This window comes from Lagopus muta, chromosome 1 (assembly GCF_023343835.1).
Source record: "Lagopus muta isolate bLagMut1 chromosome 1, bLagMut1 primary, whole genome shotgun sequence".
NCBI lineage: Eukaryota > Metazoa > Chordata > Aves > Galliformes > Phasianidae > Lagopus > Lagopus muta.
In genome coordinates this window covers 7,687,187-7,710,849 of record NC_064433.1, presented here as the reverse complement: position 1 = coordinate 7,710,849, position 23,663 = coordinate 7,687,187, and the positions used below count along the sequence as shown (strand labels likewise).

General features: G+C 42.3%; 1 protein-coding gene across 2 annotated transcripts in view; it reads right to left on the bottom strand.

Moving 5' to 3' along the window:
* ELAPOR2 (endosome-lysosome associated apoptosis and autophagy regulator family member 2) overlaps positions 1-23,663 on the bottom strand; it is a 92,026-nt gene that overhangs the window by 46,218 nt on the left and 22,145 nt on the right. The window contains exon 2 of one of the 2 annotated variants that reach the window (XM_048929027.1): positions 1,438-1,558. The exons of the other annotated variant lie outside the window; for it this stretch is intronic. Coding sequence (XP_048784984.1) covers positions 1,438-1,558 — 121 coding nt within the window. The remainder of the gene's footprint in view (positions 1-1,437; positions 1,559-23,663) is intronic. 2 annotated transcript variants of the gene reach the window in all.

Sequence of the window (23,663 nt, the reverse complement as noted above, 5' to 3'; positions counted from 1 at the left end):
AAAAATGAGCTATGCCCACATACTTCAGCATACACCAGAAGTGACTGTGCATCAAGAGGGATAACACTAACTGCTCCTTACTGCACAAAGTAAAATCAAAAAGTAAAAGGCTTGAAGTTCAGCAAGGGAAATTCAAAAGCAGAAAAAAAACCTGTAACTGGAGGGAAAACGAATGAACAAAATATATGAGTAAATATCTGGAGAGTCAGTGGGCATTTCATCATCAGAGGACCCTGGCAACAGCCCAGCCAAACATCAGCCACAAATTACAGTCGCAGGTATTACAGCTGTTTGGGCTGAAGGATGAATTATGGGATCCCCTGAAGTGCTACCTACTTCTGCAGTTCTGTAATTGAATAACACATCCCTTAGGTTTACAGAGATCCCACACTTAAAACCTCAGAAACAAAACCCAAGCACCAGGAATGACACATGCAACTTTTCAGCCGATGCTTGCAGGCAGTCAGAAATCTTACTGTGGTCAACAGTGCTACAAAAAACATTTATGTGCCCAATGCTGGAGCACACTGTGTAATGAAACAAGCAATAAACCATTACAGGAAGAGTCAGAAGTGAATAAAAAGTCATCTCTGCTACAGCAGAACTGAAAGGACACTGCCATCATTCTTCCCGTTTGTCAGACACAGTGATTTACAGCCCCTGTTAGAAATTACTGAGAAAATAAAGTTCTGCTAGGATTTGTTGTGAAGAGAATTGCTAGAGCAAGGATGTGAGATGGGAAAGGGCATTCAGCTTGGGAAGCTGCAAATAGCAAGGAATAGTTCACATGTACTTGCAGAGCAGCAGTTCATTTATGTACCCAGGTGCAAAGATGAAGTGTTTTAACCTATTGGAAAAGGAAGATAACCGAGTGATATGCAAACCCTCTGGCTTGTTATAAATAAACAGATAAAAATGCAAGAGCTTCACCATGAAAATAACACTGGAAAATAGGACATTTACCATTACTTGCATTTAGCTTATTGTCAGTTAAATAATGCAGGTGATGAGAACATGGACACTACGCAAATGCAATTTGGCCACTGTTGGTCACCATTTTGGCTGCTATTACAAATAAACAGGAGAGCTCCAGCAGTTAAAACTATCGCAGCCTCGAGACAAGCAACAACAACTCTTCAATGGATGTTGTGGTTTTTCTGTAAATTAGCATACAGGGGTACCTGTGGCAGGTATTCATGAGGGTAAAACTGCACTGCAAGGACAGTCCCTGCTCTACAGCTCCAAGATACAAGGGGAAGGGTTGGAAGGGCATACAGGGTGGCCTAGAAGGGAAGGACTAACTCATGACACTGGTGACAGAGTTAAGTAGAATTATGAGTTAAAAGCTCTTCTAAAGGGCTTTGTTGGCATCACTGCCGTGTAAGGTAACCAGCACAAACAGACAAGAGATCTGTAATATGGAAAGTGCCAACATACTGCATTCCTTCCCTTTCACGGGGTCAGGTAGTCCAGAGCACTCTGCCGACGGATTCGGGACAGCCACCCTCCATCTGGAACCACTGCTGTCACACTCCGTGTACTCAAAGTGGTAATCTGTCTGCAAGCAATTACAAAGAGTTTCAGTTTCATCATAGCATTTGCATATTAAGATCATTAATCAAGACTGTGATTAGCAAATTCGGTTATAATTAAACCAGAAAGGAAGTAGCTGCCACATGAAGAACTATTACCGCTTTGATGATCACTGTGGATCATTGCAGAGCAAGCACAAAGCACGAGTGCAAGAGCAGAAGGTGGGATTTGCAAAAGAAAGGGGGCACAAATTCCAATACAGTTTTGTTTCCTAGCAGGATTGGTTCCAGTCCTCTGTCTCTGACCTACAGCAGTCACACAGGCTTCCTCCTTGGTCAATTTAGGCTAAGGGGAAGTCTGTGCTGGCTCTGGCTCAGGTTAGTGCATCCCTGCAAATATTTTGCTGGCTCACAAAGAGAGTACTTTTAATTCTCTCCAACAATGGAATTAATATTTCTCCTACTGCTAACCATAGCTCTCCATTTGGATGTTAATAAAGTCCTAGCTAAAAATCATTAAGGCCTTTGCTATTTTGCATGGAATGGTAAGTAACATTTTGATTGCACTGGAATTAATATCCTCATGGTTCAAAAAACGTCTTTATGGCTCAACTTGTGGTTTAGAAGCCCAACTAACAGAACACTGGAAAGAAAAACTACTTGTCTTAGAAATACAGCAAACTGTAAGAAGATTCTACCTAATCCACAGCTATACATGAAATATAACACATTCTCAATACCCCTAATATACTCAATTAAATTTGTGTTTTCCCCTCTTCACCTCATTACACAATCTTCAAAGAACAAAAAAAAAGTCATTAATTACTGTCATGTTGAAATCCACCTATAAAGCAACCAGAATATAAATAACAAATCTGTAGCAGATCCATCCCATCATTCATATCACATGAGATAAAAATTATCTATTATCTACTCAAGACTGGAAGAAAGCAAAGCAAAGAACACTGAAACCCTCTGAAGCTGACTCACGTGCAGAACTTTTTATTTCTATTTTGTATCAGGACAAATGATTGAAATTATAGAGAGCAGATTGGTGTCAACAATTCAGGTTGCTCTCACACCCACCCTCTCAAAATACACTTGAGAGATGTGCCCCAGCATGAAACCCTTTTGCAGGCAGGAAGGGGACAGAGGGGTCCTCAAAAGTAGAAGTTTTGTTCTCTCCTTCTGCATTTGGGTAGAAGACTCAAGTCTCCATCTCCCCTTTTTCTTCTGTAAATCTTTCCAGCTTTAACCAGCCAGATGAAGTTTCCAGGAGAGATGGATCCAATAGGTGTCCTTCCCCCTGGATGCCCTAACCCTGTGTGTGGGTAGCCATGTCAACAGAGGAGTTTCAAGGTTCACAAGGGGGTTATGCAGCATGGCCTTGCTCTTGAACAGGCTTTTTCCATTGTCTTTGTCCATACTATGCTCAGTTCCTTCGTGGAAGAGATGGATTTATTTTTTTTAATTTCTTCTCTACCTGACTTTCAATTCTACTGTACAACTGAAAAGCATGGCATGGAATTTGTCACTTTTTCTGTTATTTGCTTGTAAAGAAGAATCTACAGATGGGTTTTTGCACATGGTCACACATATACACCCCCAAGCTCTGCTAGACACATCACCAACATCCTCTCCCCTGTAACACAGTTCTACCAAGGAACAAACACAGTTCTTGGTAGCTGTATTGCAGACATCCACTGCAGCTCACAGCTTCATCTGCACCATTGGCCAGCTAGTAGGCTGGGTTACTTGTAGAAGGTGAATATACCTGCATAGAGCTCAGGTTCAACCAAATAATCCAGCATCATGAGATGCTTTAGCTTCCATCCTCGGCACCCAGGGTAGCTCAGATACATCCCTACAAGCTGGAAGCACACCTCAGCTATAGGGGAAACATCTCCAAAGCCAATGTGACATAGGTGAGGGCTGGAAATCTCCCATTAGCAATGGCTTACCAGGCTCAGAGTTTCTAATCTGCCTCAGCAATCTGAGCTTCCAAATATAGCAGGTTGATAAAGGAGGCCGCCCAGCACCATGGGGTGCTTACAGCTCCTTTGCATCCCTCTGAAAATCACAGCTCTGCTATGCTGTGATTTCTTCTCCTCTCTAATTGAGAAATTTCTTCCCACCAGTTCTCTGAAAATCATTTCACAGCAAAGCCATTGCCAGATGTTATCTGCTGCCACCTATTATTCTGTTTTTGCTTTCAATGTTTTTTTTTTTCCCCCACTATCACCCAGACATAGAGCATCTTTAAGTTTGGCCACTGTTCTGTTTTAATTCTAACAAGTCTGACTGCTTTATTACTTTTCTGGGCTTGCCCTTAATGATTTAACTTGTCCCTCCTCCAGTTCAGCTGTTTTTTTTCTGATAACATTTCTGGTTTATTGCTCAGAATTCCTGGGATGTGAGAAATAGGCTTGAATTTCAGGCCGAAAGAATTCGTTTCCGTAGGAAAATCTCTCTCTGAACACTCCATACAGGCTTAAGGTAAAAATAAATAAATTAATAAATACACCATAATTTTTAAAAAAGGATAATTTTCTAAATGGAAAATTGATGCTCTTCCAAGAAGCCACTCAGAATCAATTTGTAGTCCTGAGCATTAAATTTCAAATAAAAGGTTAATAGCAACCTGAAAAATGTCTCCAAATCAGACAGGAACATTTATTTCACTCTGTGCTGAATTTCGCCTCATTGTTTTTGGAGAATCAGTGAAATCACATGTGCACTACTGCACACCAAGCTGTAAGAAAAAGCCCTCTGACGTACGTACGCTCCCTCTGAAGGACACTGCACCCAAAATAGATGCCCTTGTGAATGCACACGACGTCAAAGGGGTGATGCACTGACCACAGCTCTTCCAAGGGGAGAAAAAACAGCAGAATTGGTCCAATGAGCTATGTCCATAACCCATGCTTCTCCCATGCTCCTCCCATGCTTCCCATGCAAAAGTCCTGCAGCCAGGGCACCCACACCCCTTACTTTGCAGGTTTAGCTCCAAGGCTCTCTTCCGGCCACCAGCTTCCAGGAGCTCTCTGAGTGACACATCAATGCAGTACCTCTCTGTGTGCCACCCCACATCACTGCCCCCCATGTTGTACAATGCTGAGCTTAACTTGGTGAGGGGCACCTGGGACCTGGTGTATGCATCTTAGATGTCTCCAGCGCACACCTCCACATGTGGGCTTGTCACCTCACAGTCCTTTATGACAGCTGACAGATTCCTCTGTTCTAAAAGCAAAAGTCTATTTCAAAGTATTTTCGAGACTCTAGAAGTACTGGTTTCCTCTCCATGGACTGAGTCTGCTCTCATGGGGACTGAGGTCCTACCTGCAGTACCACACTGGGGACCCAGCACAAGAAAGATGAGGAGCTGTTGGAGGGGGTACAGAAAAGGCCATGAAGATTATTCAAAGGGTGGTGAGGCACTGGCACTGCTGTCCAGAGAAGCTGTGGATGCCACATCCCTGGAGGTGCTCAAGGACAGGCTGGATGGGACCCTGGGCAGTCTAAGCTGGTAGGGGATAATCAGCCCACAGCAGGGGTTGGAGCTGGATGAGCTTTGAGGTCCCTTCCAACCGGAGCCTTCTGCAGAATGAGCAGAAACACTCATTTCAATGCATCTCCTATTTTTCTGCACCAATTTTCTAATTCCATCCTTTCAACTACGCAGGAGCTGTCCTGTAGCCTTTTCCACTTAACCAAAATTGAAGCACAAAGAGGGCACAGACCCTTCTAAGCAGTTCCTGATGCACCAAACATTTGATCTGGGTACAAAGAGTGGATGAAGACCAGGAGCTGTTATGAAATAACAGCAAAAGTCTCTTGTAATGTAACAGCTTGCTCTGCTCATGTTGCTTTACAAACACAGACATCAATAAGCCAAGGAAAAAAAAAAAGACTGAAAAAAAGCCTTCTACAATGCCTGCCATAATATTGCCAAGTAAGTGAACAACTGTTCTCAGGTCTATCATTTATTCCTTCCTTCCCTGAACTTGCAGTGCTTGTTCCACTGATACGTTTCCTTAAACCGATTAACTGCACACAATGCTATTAAAAGATATTGTTTGCCAAAAGGAGCACCCATAATCTTTACAGACCCATGTGCTATCTATATTTGTATGTGCAATAAGGATTAACTGTGCTTTTTTTTTTTTTTTTTTTTTTTTTTAAAGGGGGAAAAAAAGCAACATCATGCAAATAAAAGCCTCTTTAGCAACAGAATGAAGTCAGGAGAAGGGAGTACACTAGAACATGATATCCCAAAAGACACAGAAACATGGCACTTGTAGTTCCCAAGCTATGCTTCCCCACATCTAGCCTCCATAATGTCACCACCACCACCATTCAAGGATAAAACCTTCAACACATTGAGACTACTCCAGTGTTCAAAGGGTTGCCCATCAGTCACCTTTCCTAATTCAGGTTTTGAAAGAGGAGATGCAAGTTTCTTATTAGTTTCAGGCATCGAGCCCATCCTCCTCTTTTACTGCAGTCATTATTTCTAAGTATATCCTCTGGCAGTAATGAATATTCCCACCTTCCCCCATGCTCCTACCATCCCGAGCCCATCAGTGAGCAGCACACATCAGCAGGGTTCTGGTTTACCTCATTCAGACTTAATGTCCAGCTCTAAGCTTCTCCTTCCTTAATCTCTTTTGAAATTACTTATATTGGTGTTTTTCAGCTGAAAGCTTGAGTTGGGCTTTAATTATTTCCTCCTTTATTCCTAAATCCCAAAATTCCTAGTCATTTCTGTGTGTTCTGCTGCACTTCTCTTTCCACAGTCCCAATTTATTTGTGGCTTTTTTGGCAGGGAGTAGCCCAGCTCTAATTGCATTACTTAGAACCCCACAAGGCAGCTGTGGAGATTCAGACTTTCTGAAAATCAGGTTATTTGCATCTTGAGCCTAATTGAAGAACCAGGTTTCTACAAACAGAAGCTTAGGTTGAAATCCTGCCAAAGCCATCTGCAAATTAAAGATGAACTGAAGAGATTTACTGAATAAAAGCCAAAATTCAGCAAAAATATATCATCAATATTTGTGAGCAATCAGAATAAATGATATATTAGGTAAATTTTTATTTAATTTGTTTAAACACCATTTCTAGGATTCCAGCCCAAAACCGTTAACACAAATGGCTAGTCCTAGGCCAGTGAGTATAGTGACGTGTTATCTATATTTACAGATAGACAGACCTCTGCAGAACAGCAGGGTACATTCAAAGAACCACGAGCAGCTCTGTCAGCAGAACAGGGACAACTCTTACCAATGTTTAGAAACAAACAGCTGATAGGAAAATGTTTGGATGAATACTTTGTCCTAGATGAAATGAGAAATGCACTGAGCTCTCACACCAACCAGGACAAAGGAATTGCCTTGCTCTTGGCCAAGATACTGCACCATGGAGTGATGGTCACCAGGCAGACGTGGTGCTTCCTACGCATTTCTGATGTCTGGATCTGGAGAATCACAGATTCACAGTCTGCCCCTAATTGGAAGGAACTCATAAGGATCATCAAATCCAACTTCTGCCTCCACACAAGACTACCCAAAATTAACGAATCTGAGAGTGTTGTACAAGCACTTGTTGAATTCCAGTGAGCTTCATGCCATGACCACCGCCCATGGAAGCTTGTGCCAGGGTCCAACCACGCTCCCTGTGAAACTCAGCTAGATTTGGAGGAGTTAATTGCCCAGCTTAGACACATATGTTTCCACAAAGCTTCTGAAGCCAGGTGAGAGGAGTTCTTCCTGAGATACTTATTGACTCAGCTGTTACATGTTGGATCACCATTTCAGTTTTGGATGCACTGGTGCAGCCTTTGGCCAACCTTTAGTCCAAGAGACATCCACTCCTTCACTGAGCTTCCTAGAAACACTTGCCATAGAAATAGTGTGATTTTACTACTGCAGAGCTTTAAACAAGAGACAGTAAGGCTTGAAGGGTATTTTAAAAGCTGTTTAGTCCATCTTTTTATCATATCTAAACCATTCCTGATAGAAGTTTGCCTAACCTGACAGAGAACCTCCAGTGGTGGATGATTAGGAACCTCCCAGAATAAAGCTCCCAGTTACCATTCAGATAAAATGGTGCTAATGTGCATGGGTCATTCATCAAGCAGCTATTCAGTTATCATCATCCAAGAGGTTGAACACAAAAGTGAGGAGACAGATATGAAAGCAAAGGATTTATTTGCTGAAAAGCACACACCTGAAGGTAGGCAGCACCATCTCAACACATGAACAGACTCAGCGAGCATGGCTGGCACTGAAGACTGGCTGTGCTCCTCCTTGAAGCTCCATCTACTACATTCTGTACATGGTTTGTTGAGGACAGTGCACATCCATATAACACAGTGCCATTTCTTCAGCCTTTGCCAAATCCTTTTCAGTATCAGCCCAGTAATGACTAAGGAAGTTTTTATTATCATTATCTTATTTATCCTTTCAGTGATCATTTGCAGCATGTAAAGGTCAGGTCAGCCAGCAGCCCTTTGACTGGAAAACATTATTTTCCCTTTAAACAAGACTTCACAAGCAAGCTGTGTAGCGCCTGTCCAGCCATTTTGCATGCATCTGGGATTGCTTGTTTTTGAATCCTAGAGATACAAGCGGTTCTTAGTAAAAGAGTGGCTCTTTGATCCAAGCTTCATCTGTTGCCCAGCTAAGTCAATAAAAGGTATCCACTGACTCTAAAGGACAACAGGATGAGTCACAGTCGATCAGTTCATGTACTCACAACACGAACTATTACATAGCAGACAACAAGCATTGCCATCTTTGCAAATAAAACTCTAGAAAAAGAAAAACATTTGCTACCTTTTAAGATCATCTCACTGCATTTCATGGGTGGTGATACCAAACACAGACTTCTACAGTATGGTGGAAAATCACCCTAGAAAAGGTTATCTTCAGCCAGATAAAATGTATGTGTGAAAGATACTCCAGTGATAGCTTATTGACAGTAACAGGGATATAGCAGTTTTTCTCTCTCGACACTCCTGCCTGGTGCCAGCACTACCATTTGTGCTTAGGAAAAACATTATCCATCAGAAAATCACTCTTTTTCAAGTTTTCAGCCAGAGTAAGTTCCCTCAACCCATTCCCTCAACAGGATGGGGTGATACACCCTGTGGTAAAGAACACAGTCCCCTTCGTACAAGATGCAAAGAGAAGGAAGGGAATTGCAATTTCTGGTTGTGAGCAGTCTAAGAATGTGCAAGAAGAGAACAAAGAGCAGCAGAAGAAATATGTCACAGACACGTAAGTGTGTGTCATCTGTGACTCCTTCATTCTTTCCAACATGAAACCTCATTTCCTCACACATCTTCTGTGAGACATGGCTACCCCGCCATCTGGTGCTACATATGACTGAAGATCCTATTGCTAAGGCAGCAAAACCCTAAATATTAAAGCTTCAGGGTGTATAGGAATTCTGGTTTCAGTCTCTCACAGACACAGAACAGTTTAATAAATATGGAAATTAAAATAGTCTTTGGGGGTACTTATCTCCACAGCCAGTCAAAAGAATTTCCAAATTGATATTCTGGTTCATAGCAACAAAACCATACAAATCTTCATCAAAGAGAGCCTTGTTCGTGCCAATTGGGTGATAAAACTAGCAGCTTAAAGAATAATCTCATATTTTGACTGCATTTTTTGTGAAATTCACTCTTCCTTAATTATTTTCCCTCCTTCTTTATGTAAAGCAACTCTCAGGAAAGCCTTTTCCAAGAATTCAGACATGATGATATGTGCTTGCATGACATCTTAAGACCTAAAATATTTGTTTCCTAATGGAGAAAGTACGAGTTAAACTCCCACACCGTATTCCATTGCCTCCCTGTATCTTGACTTGGATCATTCAGAGGTGCAGGAGTAAAGATTGTAGGCACATCCCAGATGAAGAACATGAGATGAGGGTAGTAAGCAATACCCTCGAGGAACAGTAGGATTTATAAGCCCTAGCACAGAACAGGATTACAGATCTTTTATAAGGCATACACTGGTTACTTTGGACCAAAGGTCTGAGTTCTCTATATCAACTACTGGCTTGCTGTGGAGTCACAGAGAAATTACCTCACTTACCTACCCCACAAGTCTAACCTCATTTTGCACATTTGCAGATGATACACTTCTCTACAGATCACTCTGGGAGCCAGACTACAATTTTGAGTGCCTTCCCTAAAGTCAATTTATGAAACAAGTCAGGAGTAGCATCCAAGGGCTGAGTTCTTGAGCAGGTAATACTTTTTACTCTACAATTTAAGAGCAAAATCACAACACATCTGAATTAGCTAATACAATGCCACTGCATTTTACCCACTGTTGGCATAGCTTCAGAAGAGTGAAAGGCTTGAAATATTTATTCTCTTAATATTAAATGCTCTATAACAGTTCAGCTACAAGAGCCTTCAACAGGACATCTCTGTCAAATTGTATCTTGTGAAACAAGTAGGCTAATAACCGTGGGTGATGCCACATATGAGACTTGCCAAACACCCAACAGAAAGAGGGCAAAAACTGTCAAACAGTATAGCATAGAAAACAGGAGAAGCTTCCTGCTCTGTTTCTTCACCAACACATCTCTGTCCCAGTCTGACACCAGAAGTCACATCTGTAGACTGAGGGACTTTCCTTGCAGCCATTCACTTTTGGACTCCACTGCCTTGGACTATGAAAAATAGTGCTGATTAACACTTGTGGAATACTCTGGTTTTACAATGGGGTGCCAGTCATAGAACCACAGAATCACAGAATAACCTGGGAGTGATCTCAAAGATCATCTAGTACCAACCACCTGGCATGGGCAGGGTTGCCAACCACTAGATCAGGCAGCAGATCACGTTGCCCAGGGTCCCATGCAATCTAGCCTTGAACACCTCCAGGAATGGGGCATCCACAACTTCTCTGGGTAGCCTGTATCAGTAAATTAAGAGTAGATCAAAGATCAAGAAAAAAAATGAACCCAGCTCTCAGTGGTGATGATTTGATAGTTCCCTGACTTTAATGATTCTATGACTCTCAGGTGACACCTGTTGATGCAGGACCAGATCAAGTTCCACTTTCTCATCAGAAAACTTTTTGTAATATCCAACTCCACAAGTCCATACAATGTCACTGAACTTTTTAGTCAGAAGCTAACTGTCTCAAGGGTAACACAACATTCTCAGGTCATAAATAAATTTAAATGATGGTACAAAACTGCCTGGAATGTTTCCAACAGCAAGGGTAGATGAGAGAAGAGAGAAACGTGTTCAATACTCAGAGCTTCTGCTGGGAGGAAAATCTGCTAGACATGAACAATTAATTCATTGCAATAAAGAGCACTGTAACCTGCTATCGATCATTTTTGTCCTAGGCTTTGCATTAGATAGATTTCTAATATATGCATGTGCCAAGGGACTGGAAGGAATATTACTCAGCGAGTCTTTTAATTGGCTTTTTTGACTACAAACCATGAGGTTATTTTGTGAACAAGTTGGGGACATGTTAACGATCAGATGACATTACGTTTATGACATTAGGCAGGGCCTCCAAGGTGCACTAAGTACAAACAGATAAATAAACAGTTACCTTTAACTTGTGTGTGGGCACATACATCCCTATATGGACATTTTCATTGGCACACACAAAACTAACATGAAGGTAATTCTGTGAGCAAACAACTTTTGCATTCCATCTCTCCCTAGCCAATAAAATTGAGTAGAGCTCCACCACATCCAATAGAGCTCCATTGATTTCTGCCAGAGGAGACTAAAGCTCCTTGCTCATCTCCAAACAGAAAGAGGTCGTTAAAGATAACACACAGGTCTTGGGTGAAACAGGCTACATCTCACAATAGGATTCCCTGAACGTACAGTCAGAACTGCAAGGTTTTGTCTCTGTTTTCTAATCCTTGCAGCAATACCATCTAATTAGACGCTGAAGAATTAGCTTTTCTCTTCCACCTGTGTGCTGTTGACTAATTGCATTCAGAAAGCAACTCCAAGCAGGCCAGTAAATCCTACCACGGACCAGCATGAGGAGACACTTGAATAACCAGACAGGATGGGATTGCTCCCACAGGGACATGGATGGCGAGGACAGCAGAGCATGGACTCATTTACCTATCTTGGAATAAAAAGAAAAGCTCTAAAGCAGAAATTGCTCCTTCCACAATGAGAAGTGGAGTAAGAAAGAGCTTACTCCAGTTGGTACCACAGCACAAATGCTGCTCCTGTAAGGTTGGTTATCATGGTTCCTAAAATCATGGTTCCTAAAAGTTTGTGGCACGTCACATCAAGACAATGCCCACAAGTGCTCCAACTGAGGGCTACAACAAAATTCTGCCTTCTTCGCTTGCTCACAGCAAAGTGCATAGCTGGATTTCCTCCCAGCACCTGACAAACACATTTCCCTTATCCCTTCCTTCCCCAGATGATTCTATGCTGTGTTACATATTATGGAAGTGCTGGGGCTCCAGGAGGAAATATAACATTAAATATAAACATAAGCATAACAACCAAATCCATCTGTTCTCTCTGTTGTCAGCAACTCTCTTGATTACAATTTTTTTCTCCCCATCCTACACTAACCTATCTTCCTATTTTCCACCTGTAGCCTCTGTCAGAGCTGTCTCTGTGGCACTCCAATATATAGCACAAAAAAATAAGATAAATATAAACACAAATTTGTTGGACTCCCATTACTTTTGCCAAGGGATTACAAACAGCAAGGAAATAGCTATCCAAGCATTTAAGGTCTGCAGGGCTGGGTGTGGAGCATCCTGATGGACACTGAGGTGAGAACACATCACTGCGGCACCCTGAGTACCTCAGTTTGTGCTCAACAAGGTTAAAAGCACGCTTTTGAGTTAAGTGTGTGCTGCCGTGAACTCAGGTGTTTGCCAGCAGAACAATACCTTACCCTGTCCCAAGACAAAATCAGGTATTTGAAGAGCTGAAAGGGACACAGGTGCTCCAGAAACATAACTCAGAGCAAGGCAGAAAGGCATTTAGACCTGCAAGTGAAACTGGGAGCCAAGGACAGAAGGAGCAACCAAAATCTCATCCTCTTCCTTTAAGGTCAGTAACCTAAAGCTCCAGCTAAAACAGCTGCAGTAACACTTAAATATGTAATTGTTTTGCCCCTCTCGTTATTTATTTATTTTTTAAAATATTTACACTAAAAACTCCCAGGGGAGGTCACAAAAGATTTGGACAGAGATTTCAGCAAGCAGAGCAGGAAGAACAACATTACAAGCACTTGCCTGAGCTGGTAGTGACTTTCTTCCCCCCTCCTCCATACCCAAGATACCAGCCACTTCCCAACCCTGTGTCCCTGACACCCAGACCAGCCTCATGCCCCAGCATGGTAAAGGTCACAGCCTCCCCACCGTGCCCCTTGCTGTGACCACCTCTGTGGGGTGATCCAGCAGCTGGATCTGCCACCACACAGCAACAATAGCGAAGGAAAACTGCTTGCTCCCCCAGTTCCTCCCCAGGTAGCACTGAGGAAGAGCTGAAATCCAGCCCTTGGCAAATAAAGTTCAGTCAGTCAAGGCTCTAAATAGAAACAAGACTGCATGGACCGTTGCAGTAAAACACATGCCTGACTTCATGCAGAGCTAAAATAGTCATATTTGGTCCTGAAATTGCAGAATTTTCATCTGATTCCCTCTAAGTTCTTGAAGCATTTTCAATGCATAAGAAGGTAAATTAACACTACTTACTCTAAATCAAAGCCATAAAACTTCTTGCTTTGTAAGAATTTACAAGGTTGAAGGTTTGGTCTTGGACCAGGTCACTGATGATGGATGCTTAGACTCAATGCCTTCACTGTCACAGGGAACAGCTGTGGAAGGAACTGCAGAGCCAACACCTCAACACCGAAATATACAAGAACCAGCCCAAAAAAGAACCACAGAATCAGAGAATCATTAAGGTTGGAGAAGACTACTATGGTCACCTTGTCCAACCATCAACCCATCCCCACCATGCCCACTGACCATGGCTCTCAGTGCCTTATCTCACAAGTTAAGATAAACAGTCGAGCTCTTAACCAGCTCACAGCACATATATTGATGTTCCTCTAGGCTGCTGCAATTTCCCATCCTACTCTAATCCTTGACATCAATACCTGCCTTTTACTGCTCTTCTCAGTTTCTAGATCTCAAATTTTAAGTGAAAAATTATGAAAAATCTTTTAATTCAGTATTTCGTGTGCATGTTTCCTTATGATAGAGAATATCAAAGCACACCTTGGCACTGGCACAGGCTGCCCAGAGAAGCTGTGTGCTCAAGGCCAGGTTGGATGGGGCCCTGAGCAGCCTGATCTGGGTGGGCAGCGACCAGCCCCAGAGTTGTAAATGGATGGGCTTTAAGGCTCCTTTCAATCCAAGCCATACTATGGTTCTAAGATTCTAAGACATCTCATTCTAAGATACTCTCATAGCACATTCCTGGGGAAAGGGAGTGTTGTTATTCCTAATTTAATGCCACACACAGAAGCTCAGGCCCAGGACTTTAAGACTCATATTTTAAAAGGTACTTAAAAGCTTTGCTCCTTACCCAGGCAACAACTGTCACTGCAGCTTGGCTCCTCACCTGCTTTCAGGTATGCCCCAAGTAAGGTGGCACAAAAGGAAATTGAATGCAAGGCTCCTGAGGATCTAAATACTGAGTTAGTCCCTTCCTCAAGACCATTCTAAATCTGCGGAGAGGAAGAGGGGTGCTTCCCCAGCAGAAGAAAATCTCATGGAACAGTCCCTGCTATAGCAATTCTACCAGCACTTTAGCAGTGCTCCAAGGAGTAAACTCTGAGCATTTAGCTCCATTTTTGCAGCTCTGTGAAGCTTTCCTGATAAACAATCTGTCTTCTCACTGAGGCAAACTCATCACATAAAACCAGGGACATGATCTTATCCAACCAATTAGGAATATGGTGCTGCTCAACGTGCTTGCATTATGCTGACGGATTTCCTCCCTTAGAAGGCAGCAGAGGTTGCTGGACGGCAACTTGGCATGCAGATCAGCGTCCCAGGCCACTGCAGCATCTATCTCATGTCACCTGGTGTGATGAAGCCAGCGCAAGGTTAATGTAAGCTGGATGTGGGAGGAAAAACATACACCAAAAGGCAGCATGCACAGAAAGTAACTGATTTCCACACACTCTGCATTTCTCTGACTAATGCTGACCTCAGTTTCCATATCATTTTCCCACCACCAAACACAGGGCACTTCACAAGCACTGGAGTCATACAAGACTCAGCACTCAAGGAAGGAAAGTGGGAATGAAGCACTGTTCTATGGGCATCAGATGTTTCTCAGATGGCAACCAAATGCATTCTTATTTGGCTTTGAAAAACAGAATTAAGCACAGGCAGAGCATACTCATGTTTGCATCTTTTTTTTAAACACAATCTGTACCTACTTCAACAGTATAAAATCTACCCTGATCTGGGAGTCTGAAATATTGCTGTCTTCATTTAAATGAGACTAAATATCTCTTCTCACAGTCCACAGTGAGAGGCAAGGCTTCCTGAGGACAGTACATGTCCCTTCAGATTGGTCTCTGCCATGCTAAGTTTTGTAAGGTGAAACCACTCTGAGTGTCATTCACTATGAAGACTGGAAAGAGAGACAGAAACAGGAAAGAAGGGAGGAGATGGAGGATTGTGAACATTGCTGTTTTTTTTCTGTTGAAAAGCAAAGGATAATATTTCATTCTGAAATATAAATTCAACAGGAGATGGTTTGTTTTCCAGCTAAAAATGTGCTTGCCAAAATGCATCAGAAAACATTCCTTTTGATGTGGAAGACACCCAATAAAGAGAGAACCTCCTGTAGTTTCCTGGGAGATGCCAAGGAGGGCAGCCCCAGCCCAGGCAAGTCACTGAAGGGTACCCCATGCTTCCCAGCCTGCCACCTTCCATATGCCTTTCTTTGTGCAATGCCCTGTTCTACCTGTCCATGATCGTCAAACACCAAACATCTGACTGCTCAGTGCTTGGCATGCCCTGCCGTAACTCAGCATTCACAATGAATTGCTGTAATTAGCCTGCTACAGCAAAGCAATAACCAACCATGCACCACAAGGCACAGAGGAAGATAATTATGAATCCACTGCTGCTGGCTGAGTATTTTCATATAATTACAGAATCACCAAATCATCGAGGTTACAAAAGGCCTTCAGCATCAAGTCCAACCATCAACTTGTCCTACTTCATCCAATCACTAAACCACATCCCTCAGTGCCATGTCCTCACATCTCTTAAATACCTCTAGAGACTCTGATGGAGACAGCCTGCATCATGCTGCAGTCATGCTTGACCATGCTCTCCTTGAAGAAATTTTTCCTGATATCCAATCTATACGTCTAAACTGAAGACACTTTTTGAGAGTTTTTTTTTGGCAAAAATACACAAGTACAGAGTAAAAGAAAAAAATCATATGCCAGCAAGTTACCTTGAAGGGAGGGATGTTGCTTCCCTTTTCAAAACAGTATTTTCCCTCTCCTGCATTGTTCTTTCGTATGAGAGATGCTTGAGCGAAACAAACTGCTGCAGCCAAGTTTCATATCCCAAGAAAATTGTTGCTTCTGATGGAAAACACCAGCAAGCAGTGAGCTACAGCTGCTCTGTCAGGAGGCATTACAATGAAGGATTACAAGCACAGGCCATCTGCCTCAGCTTGGGGCTTTGGTTTGCTTTTTTTTAATTTTTTTTTTAAACTGTTTGATGCTGCAGTAAAGCACAATGAAATTAAAGGCAGGAACAGCCAATCCCTTCAGGGCTTAGCTGAGATGCCAGGAAGTATGGCCATCCCAATGACAAGACAGGGAGCTTGAAATTTAAAAAAAAAAAAAAAAAAAAAAGATCTGACCAGGTGATTTATGAACAGTGATTCAGCACAACACAAACTGCATGGCCGATAGGATCCCAATAAAAAAGCATCAACGCTGTCAAACAGAAAGGAGGGCTAAATCAATAGCCGTGATTTGCACCACATTAATTCCAAATCCCTTCTGCCCTTCACATACGGTGTGGTGATTCACAGAGACAGCCTTAAAGAAATAAGTGCCTCTGTGTTATTATGCAGCAAAACGTTAGGAGCTTGGGGGTCATCGAGGCAGACAGATGATTGCATTAAGCCATTTAATTGACCCTTGCAGACAAAAATGCACATGAGGAATGGCGCTGCACTCACATACTCTGCGTACTTTTAAGGAAAAAAAAAACAATGTAAATAATGCTGCCAATTGCAAATTCTTTTTCTTTTTTCTCCCCAAAAACAGGCTACTCATATTGTAAATGTTAGGTGATGACCAACAGAAGAAGAAAGCTTTTTTTTTTCCAAGTGTTTCCTCACCCATGGGGAACTCAGCAAAAGGCCCTACCTTTGGGTCAGCAGGGAGAAACCCACAGCCTACAAGACACAGTCAAGAGCACAGCTGATTAAGAATCACAGAATAACAGAATCATCTTAGTTGGAAAAGACCTTTACAGAATCATCAACCTGTCCTACAGAGTCCCATCACTAAGCCATGTTTCTTAGTGCCACATCTCTCAAATACCTCCAGGGATGAGGACTCCACCACCTTTCTGGGCAGCCCATTTCAATGCTCAAACTTCATCTCCATGAAGAAATGCTGACTAATATCAGACCTAAACCTCCTCTAGCACAATTTAAGATCATTTCTTTGCAACTGATGACTTATCACCTGAGAAAAGACATTTATGCCCTCCTTGCCGCAACCTCCCCTCAGGTGGTTGTGGCTATTTAGGGTATGCCCACTCCTAGATGCTTCACAAGCCTTGGTCCTGTAGCTGCAGTAGGGCTCCTCGAGGGGGAAATCATCTAAAGACAACTCATGTAGTAAGAAGGTGAATCTGCAGCTGTTCAACAAACAAGCAAGTAGTGCACTTAGGAAAAGCAGACAAAACTCGTCTATCGTGTGTTATGCATCGATGTAGTTGCAGGATGGTGTGAATGCATGGAAGAAGGTACACAGGACCTTGGGAAGGCGAACTGCGAGGCTGCAGGTACATCTGAAGGGGAAAAAGTTGCCTACACAGCTGTACTTGGGGTCACAAAGTGGACTGTGAATCTGTACAGGCTCTCTAAGGAAGGCGTGATGGCACTTCTGCACCCACAATTGGAGCATTTGCCTTGTAATTGCCTGTGTTTGGAGCTCATGTTCTCATGTTCTTAATACAACCCTAACTGGGTGGCTCAGGGAGGAAAATGTCTGATCTAATTGGAAAATCTGAAAAGTACAAAGATTTCCTGGTACTTGCATGCAAGGTAAATTTGTCCTTTTACCGAGCAGGATCTCACATATAATTCTTCTTGCTACAAATAGTCTCATCATTCAATATTGCAATTCACAGAACCTCAATCCTTTCATCCTTAGGGGAAAAAAGAAAAAGAAAAAAAAAAAAAAGAGCTCTTTGTAAGTATGTTCAGTCACACTTAACTAACCTTCCCCTGCAGTCCCAACAAATCAGAGTGGAAATTATCACGAGCCCAAACAGCTAAAACCACATTCTTTATGAAAAGAATTTTAAGCAGCAAAAAGAGGGAGAGACAGATTTATTGGCATATCAAACAGTGCTAAAAGCCAGGGAGCTCCCAGCAGTTCTCAGCTATCGGTGCTCAGGTTGGGTGTAGGTGCAGGAAGATGGGGGCAGGTGGGTCAGTTTTCTCTAAATCTTAAATCTTCCTTAATCTCTACTCCATGATCAAGGAGTCTCTGAAGATTTACGCAGCCAGGAAAGCAAAAAGAAGAAGAAAAACAAAAGAAAAAAAAGAAGTGTTTCTTCAGGCCAATAGGCACCGTCACTGAATTAGGCCCGCCTAATGCTCAGCTGAAATCTTCAGCCTCAGGCAATAATTTCATTTTAAATAGTTTATACTCAGCACAACCACAGTACATTTGTAAGCTTAATGCTAAGATGCCAGAGAGAAAAAGGTAAAAAATAAATTATTTCAGGAACAGAAGGAAAACTGTAAGAAAAACAACCCTTTTTAACCTCAAGAGGGGAAGCACTTTGCGCTATTTACCAGAGACCGTTACCACCTCTCAGAGAACATCTTAGTCAGCAAATACAGCCAGGATGCACAAAACCACTTCTGCACTGCTCCCAGAATGGGGAAGAATGTGAGAATGGCAGAATGGGAGCTGCACCACTGCTGCGATGCTCCAGAGCACAGCATGGGCATGGCTCTTACCCAGGAGGACCTCGTCTGATGCTGGACCATGGCACAAGCTCTGGCCTCTCAGAAGGTTGGATGTATGGAGAGGAACCAGCTAGCAGCTTCTGTGTGAAAATTACTACTTGGAAAAGCATCAGTTTGCTGAGATCTTTTGTGGGAAATTACCACATTTTGGTAAACTTTTCAAACTGCAGCAATTTAGAAAAATCAGTGTTGTCCCCGTTTCTTCCTTATTTTATATATAGGTCATCTACATTTCACTCACATGGTGCAGAATATTTAAAATCCAAGTAGGTAAACTTTCAACATTTAATCATTTCCAGATTTTTCACTTTTATTTCAAAAATGGAACTCGCTTTAATAATGAACTGGGCTGTGCTCCTTCTGAGCTTTCAGTGCTTTTACTGGCTGGCTCCAGAAACGATCAGCTTTTAACTGACTCAGAAAAGGGCCACCATCCAAATCCACTAAGTCAGTACACTTCAACCAATATCAAGCAGACCAACCATAAGTAAATTTGAACTCAAACCACACTAAACTCTCTAAAAGAAGAGACATTTAGATTAGAGGTCAGGAGAAATTTTTCACTGGGAGAGTGGTGAGGCACTGGCACAGCTGCCCAGAAAGGTTGTGGATGCCCCATCCTGGAGGTGCTCAATGCCAGGTTGGATGCGGCCCTGGGCAACCTGAGCTGGTGGGGGGCAACCAGCCCGCAGCAGAGGTTTGGAACCAGATGATCTTTGAGGTCCGTTCCAACCCAAGCCATTTGATGGTTTCTATGGTGTTAGAGAGCTGCACTCCTTCAAAGATGAAGATCTGGGATCCGACCCAACGTCATTCCTGCCAGTGGGGATTTGGCACTTCTATAAATTAGCCTAGAAACACTGTAATGTGATCCCTCAACAGAGAAGCAGTTTGCAAAACCTGTGTTATCTGCACTCATGTGGCTGGAAGAGTCCTCTGCTTTGCTGAAGAAGCAACTCCTGCTTTGCTATTTTCTGTCTGACTGCATTTGCCACATCAGTGTTTCTGGATTCACAAGAAAGCCGAAGTGAGCAGAGGAAAGCTGACAGCAGTAACCCTCACCCTGTGAGGGTGTACTTCTAGCACAGGCATTGCCACAAAGAAATTAAATGGGAGAAGGAAAAAAATTCTTCCTAGAAAGTAGTGGTCCAGCAGGGAAATGGTGGAGTCCCCTGGCTGACATAGCAAGCTACAAGTTCAACGTCATATGTGCAGTTACTGCAAGAGAAGGTTGATCCTTCCCCTGGTTTCACCCGATTGGCACCTGGTCATGTTGACGAGCATCTCTTCCACCACATCTTGCTACCCAGGTATGCCTGCAGTGGTGTCTGACACAGTCCCCTGATAACGGGCATGGCTAGTGGATCACCTCAGCATGGGGAAAGGACACAGCTGCTGCTAGGTCTGTACACTGAGAAATCAGCAGCCCTGCCGCACCACAGCCTCCCATCCTGCCCAAAGCCTGCAGCAGCCTTCTTGCCAGTAAAACACAGACCAAAGACCTTGTGTACAGGGCACGAGTAAGAGAAGAAACAGAATCATTGTAATGTCTGGGATGTAGGTGTCCACTCCGCAGGGAGGTGCAAGAAAATGGACCAGTAGGACCCACTTGTCCCCACCTCATCCTCACGAAAGAAAACCCTCCAGGGCAGAAATGATTTCCAAGGGACATCACACAACAGGAACCACAACCAAAGGGCAAGAGAGGTGATGGGGAGAAACTGCTCTGTCCCCATTCACAGCTCCTGAAACACCCTGGTGAAAAGGTTTAATAGCAGTAATCATCAGTGATTTCACGGTATTTGTATGCTATCCCAATCACTGAAAATGTCAGGCCTATCAGGCACCCTACTCCTATGTTTAGCTGGAAACACACAAAATGACCAGATACATAAGGAAACACTGAAGACAAGGTTTATTACAGCTTTGAACTGTTCATACATTCTCCTGTTTCTAATCCATGTTAGTCCTAGAGCATCTTATGTCACAGTTGCAAAGCCAGCTATAAAAAGAGCAGCTCTGCGTTTCCAGTGTGAAGATGCTGTGACAGCTACAGAAATAAGAGCAGGGGCTGTAAGTGAGAGATGGAGGCAGGGGGAGCACTTGGAACAAGCCCAGAAAACCTTGCAATCAGTCAAAAAAAAATCCCTCTTCAAAACACTGTGAATCCATCCTCCTTCTGTATAAGTTGAGGATGATTTGCATTTCATACTTCAATAAACCCTAAAAAATATTTGCTGCAGAGTTTGAAATTGTCCTGGAGTTCATCTGAGGAGAGCTTTCTCATTTCCTGTCAACTTCAAGGACAACTTCAATGCTTTTCAGGATTGTCACACTGTAGTTTGTAAATATCTATGAATTATCAGGCTCCTACAAATTGGCTTCACATGTGTTTTCTTATCAGCTTCCTGTTAGTAGCAAGAGTTTCCTTCCTTGGATTTCCCTAATGTGACCTTTTTCTTTAATTCCCTGATATGATTTAATATGCAAATGTTAATTCTGATAGTTCAGCTGAGTTTACTGATGTCATGTAAAAGTTAAAGAGACAGAAAATTACAAACTCCATAGAATTCCCTATTTATGGCACATCAGAACTGAGGTCTTATTTTGACTGGTGGAAGTGTTCTCCAGAACAAGAACCCATTGTTTTCCAAAATGAGGAACATACCCACACACACATATAAATATGCAGATATATAAAACACATTTGTACATTAACAACTGCAAGGCTCTGAGAAAGCACAGGGAGCTTGCAGTATATTCCACAGTTTGTGTACAGACGTAAGGGTTTCATCACAAATCCAGAAACAACTTGTCATTTAAATTGTTGGTATTTTCACCATGTTATCCTTCCAACAGAACATAATTCAGAAAAATATTGGCTACTTTCTCTGTCTGCATTGCCTGTTTTCTTGTTCTTTAAACAAACAACTTGTTCTATTTTGATAGCTCCTATCTGCAGTAGCAGACTGTGAAATGACCCTTGGTGCATTTACACCAAGACTAAATTTCAGCTCCAAAGAACAAGCAGTGGAAAACGTTAAATCAGAAATATTTCTGTAAACTCCCTTGATTAATTAAATTAATTGAAATTTCTTTGGACCAAAGTCACTTTGCTACATTGTTACAGAACTTATCACAATGGCTTTTCTTTTCCTAAGCATGTGTTCTTCAAAGAAAGCCACTGTCAGTCAACTTCATAATTAAAATGCAATTTAATTTACACCACAAAAATCGACAGAATTTCTTTACAGTTTGGTCAGATGACTCAACTTTAAGAAAAGAGGGGAAAAATCCAGATGTAGGCGTATGAATGCAGAAATCTCCCCCAGTTTCCCTCAGGATCGATTCTCAAGGTTAATTGGTCTTTTATGTACAAAGGACTTGCAGAGGAGCTGGCTTTTTATCTCTGTGAAATTAAAGTCATGAAATAATTTCTAGACCCAGCTGTGCTATAGCAGGGGAGAAAACACGAGGCCAGGAGACAAAGGAGATAAACAGAAGGATTGTAAGGAGAGGGAAAAAAGAACTAAGATGCAGGCAGAAGGCAAAGTCCTCACTGTCAAAGTGAAGATAAGGGGTTGTTGAAACTGCACAAAACACATTATAAAGGAGAAATATCAGCTATCATGTTCTATATTCTATAGAAAACTAGACAGAGATATTACTGCAGCATGGTTATGCAAAGTCAACAGCACAGCCCACATTTCTGGTTGGCCTCATCCTACACTACTGAATTTTACATTGATTCATGATTTTTCCTTCAACAAGACTTTTTTTTTTTTTAAGCTTTTCTCACTGCTCTTAGGCTGTGGACAAAAGCAGCAGGAAGAACCGTCTCCACAGTCACTCATTTGCCTACAAGCACAACATCCTCACAGGACCTCAAATGAGTTTGCCCGGCAAATTTAATGATCCAGACACCCAAGCACCTCCTATAATTGGCTCTTCATCTCATCTATTGTGATAGGCAGGCTCATTAAAGACTGCAGAGCTTCAGACATGAGCTGTAAGTCAGGAAGGGACAAATTCTCCAGCTCTCAGGCTGCCTTAGCAACAGGCTGCCAGGAGAGCTGAGTCTACAGGGAGACCTCATCCCCTGGAGCTCCCATGGCACCTACATGTGCCTTGATAGAGCAACATGGAAAAGACTTGGAAGTTGTTTTAGTACATCATTTTAGTAGCAGAACCTGCATTTGCAAAGCAGCCATTCGGGATCACCCCCTACATCTCCAGTAGGTCACACTATTGAAAGTGAGACATCCTTGCCTTGTGCTGTCAGTAGTGAAGGCTTTAACTCATAAACACCAGAAGAAAACAGATGTTGTGCTTTCCTTCTCCATTACAAACAGCTGCAACCTTATTTTAAATTCACTCGGGGTTTAATATTTGAATTGAGTTGAAATTCCAGATTTCCAGCTTTCTGCTTTCCACTGAGCTGGCCTTTTGGATTATTTTTACTACAGGTACTTGAATTATTCATTGGAGGTCATTTATTTTTTTTCTGGTTAATATAATCACCGCTTCTCTAAGAAGTCATTAGAAAGTAACTTCTTACTATTGGTTGACATCAGCTGGCATTAAAAAAACCAAGTCATTTTGGAGAGCTTTCTCACATTCAGTTACTCAGTAGAGCATTCCAGTACATTTAGACTAAAAATATATTCTTCCAGTATATACAATATTATTCCAGCTCAGTCTCTGAACGAAGCATCTATCTTCTTCTACCATTTCATCTGGTTGTTGTTTGAATACACCTGAAATCCTAAACCAAAAAATGGAGCAAACGCTGAGGATGTAAAAATAATTCAGTGGATGCTGCCACTAAGCCCCCCATGCATCCCTCAAATACCGCCATGCTATGACTTATTCCTTTTTCCTCATTGTTTCCTACA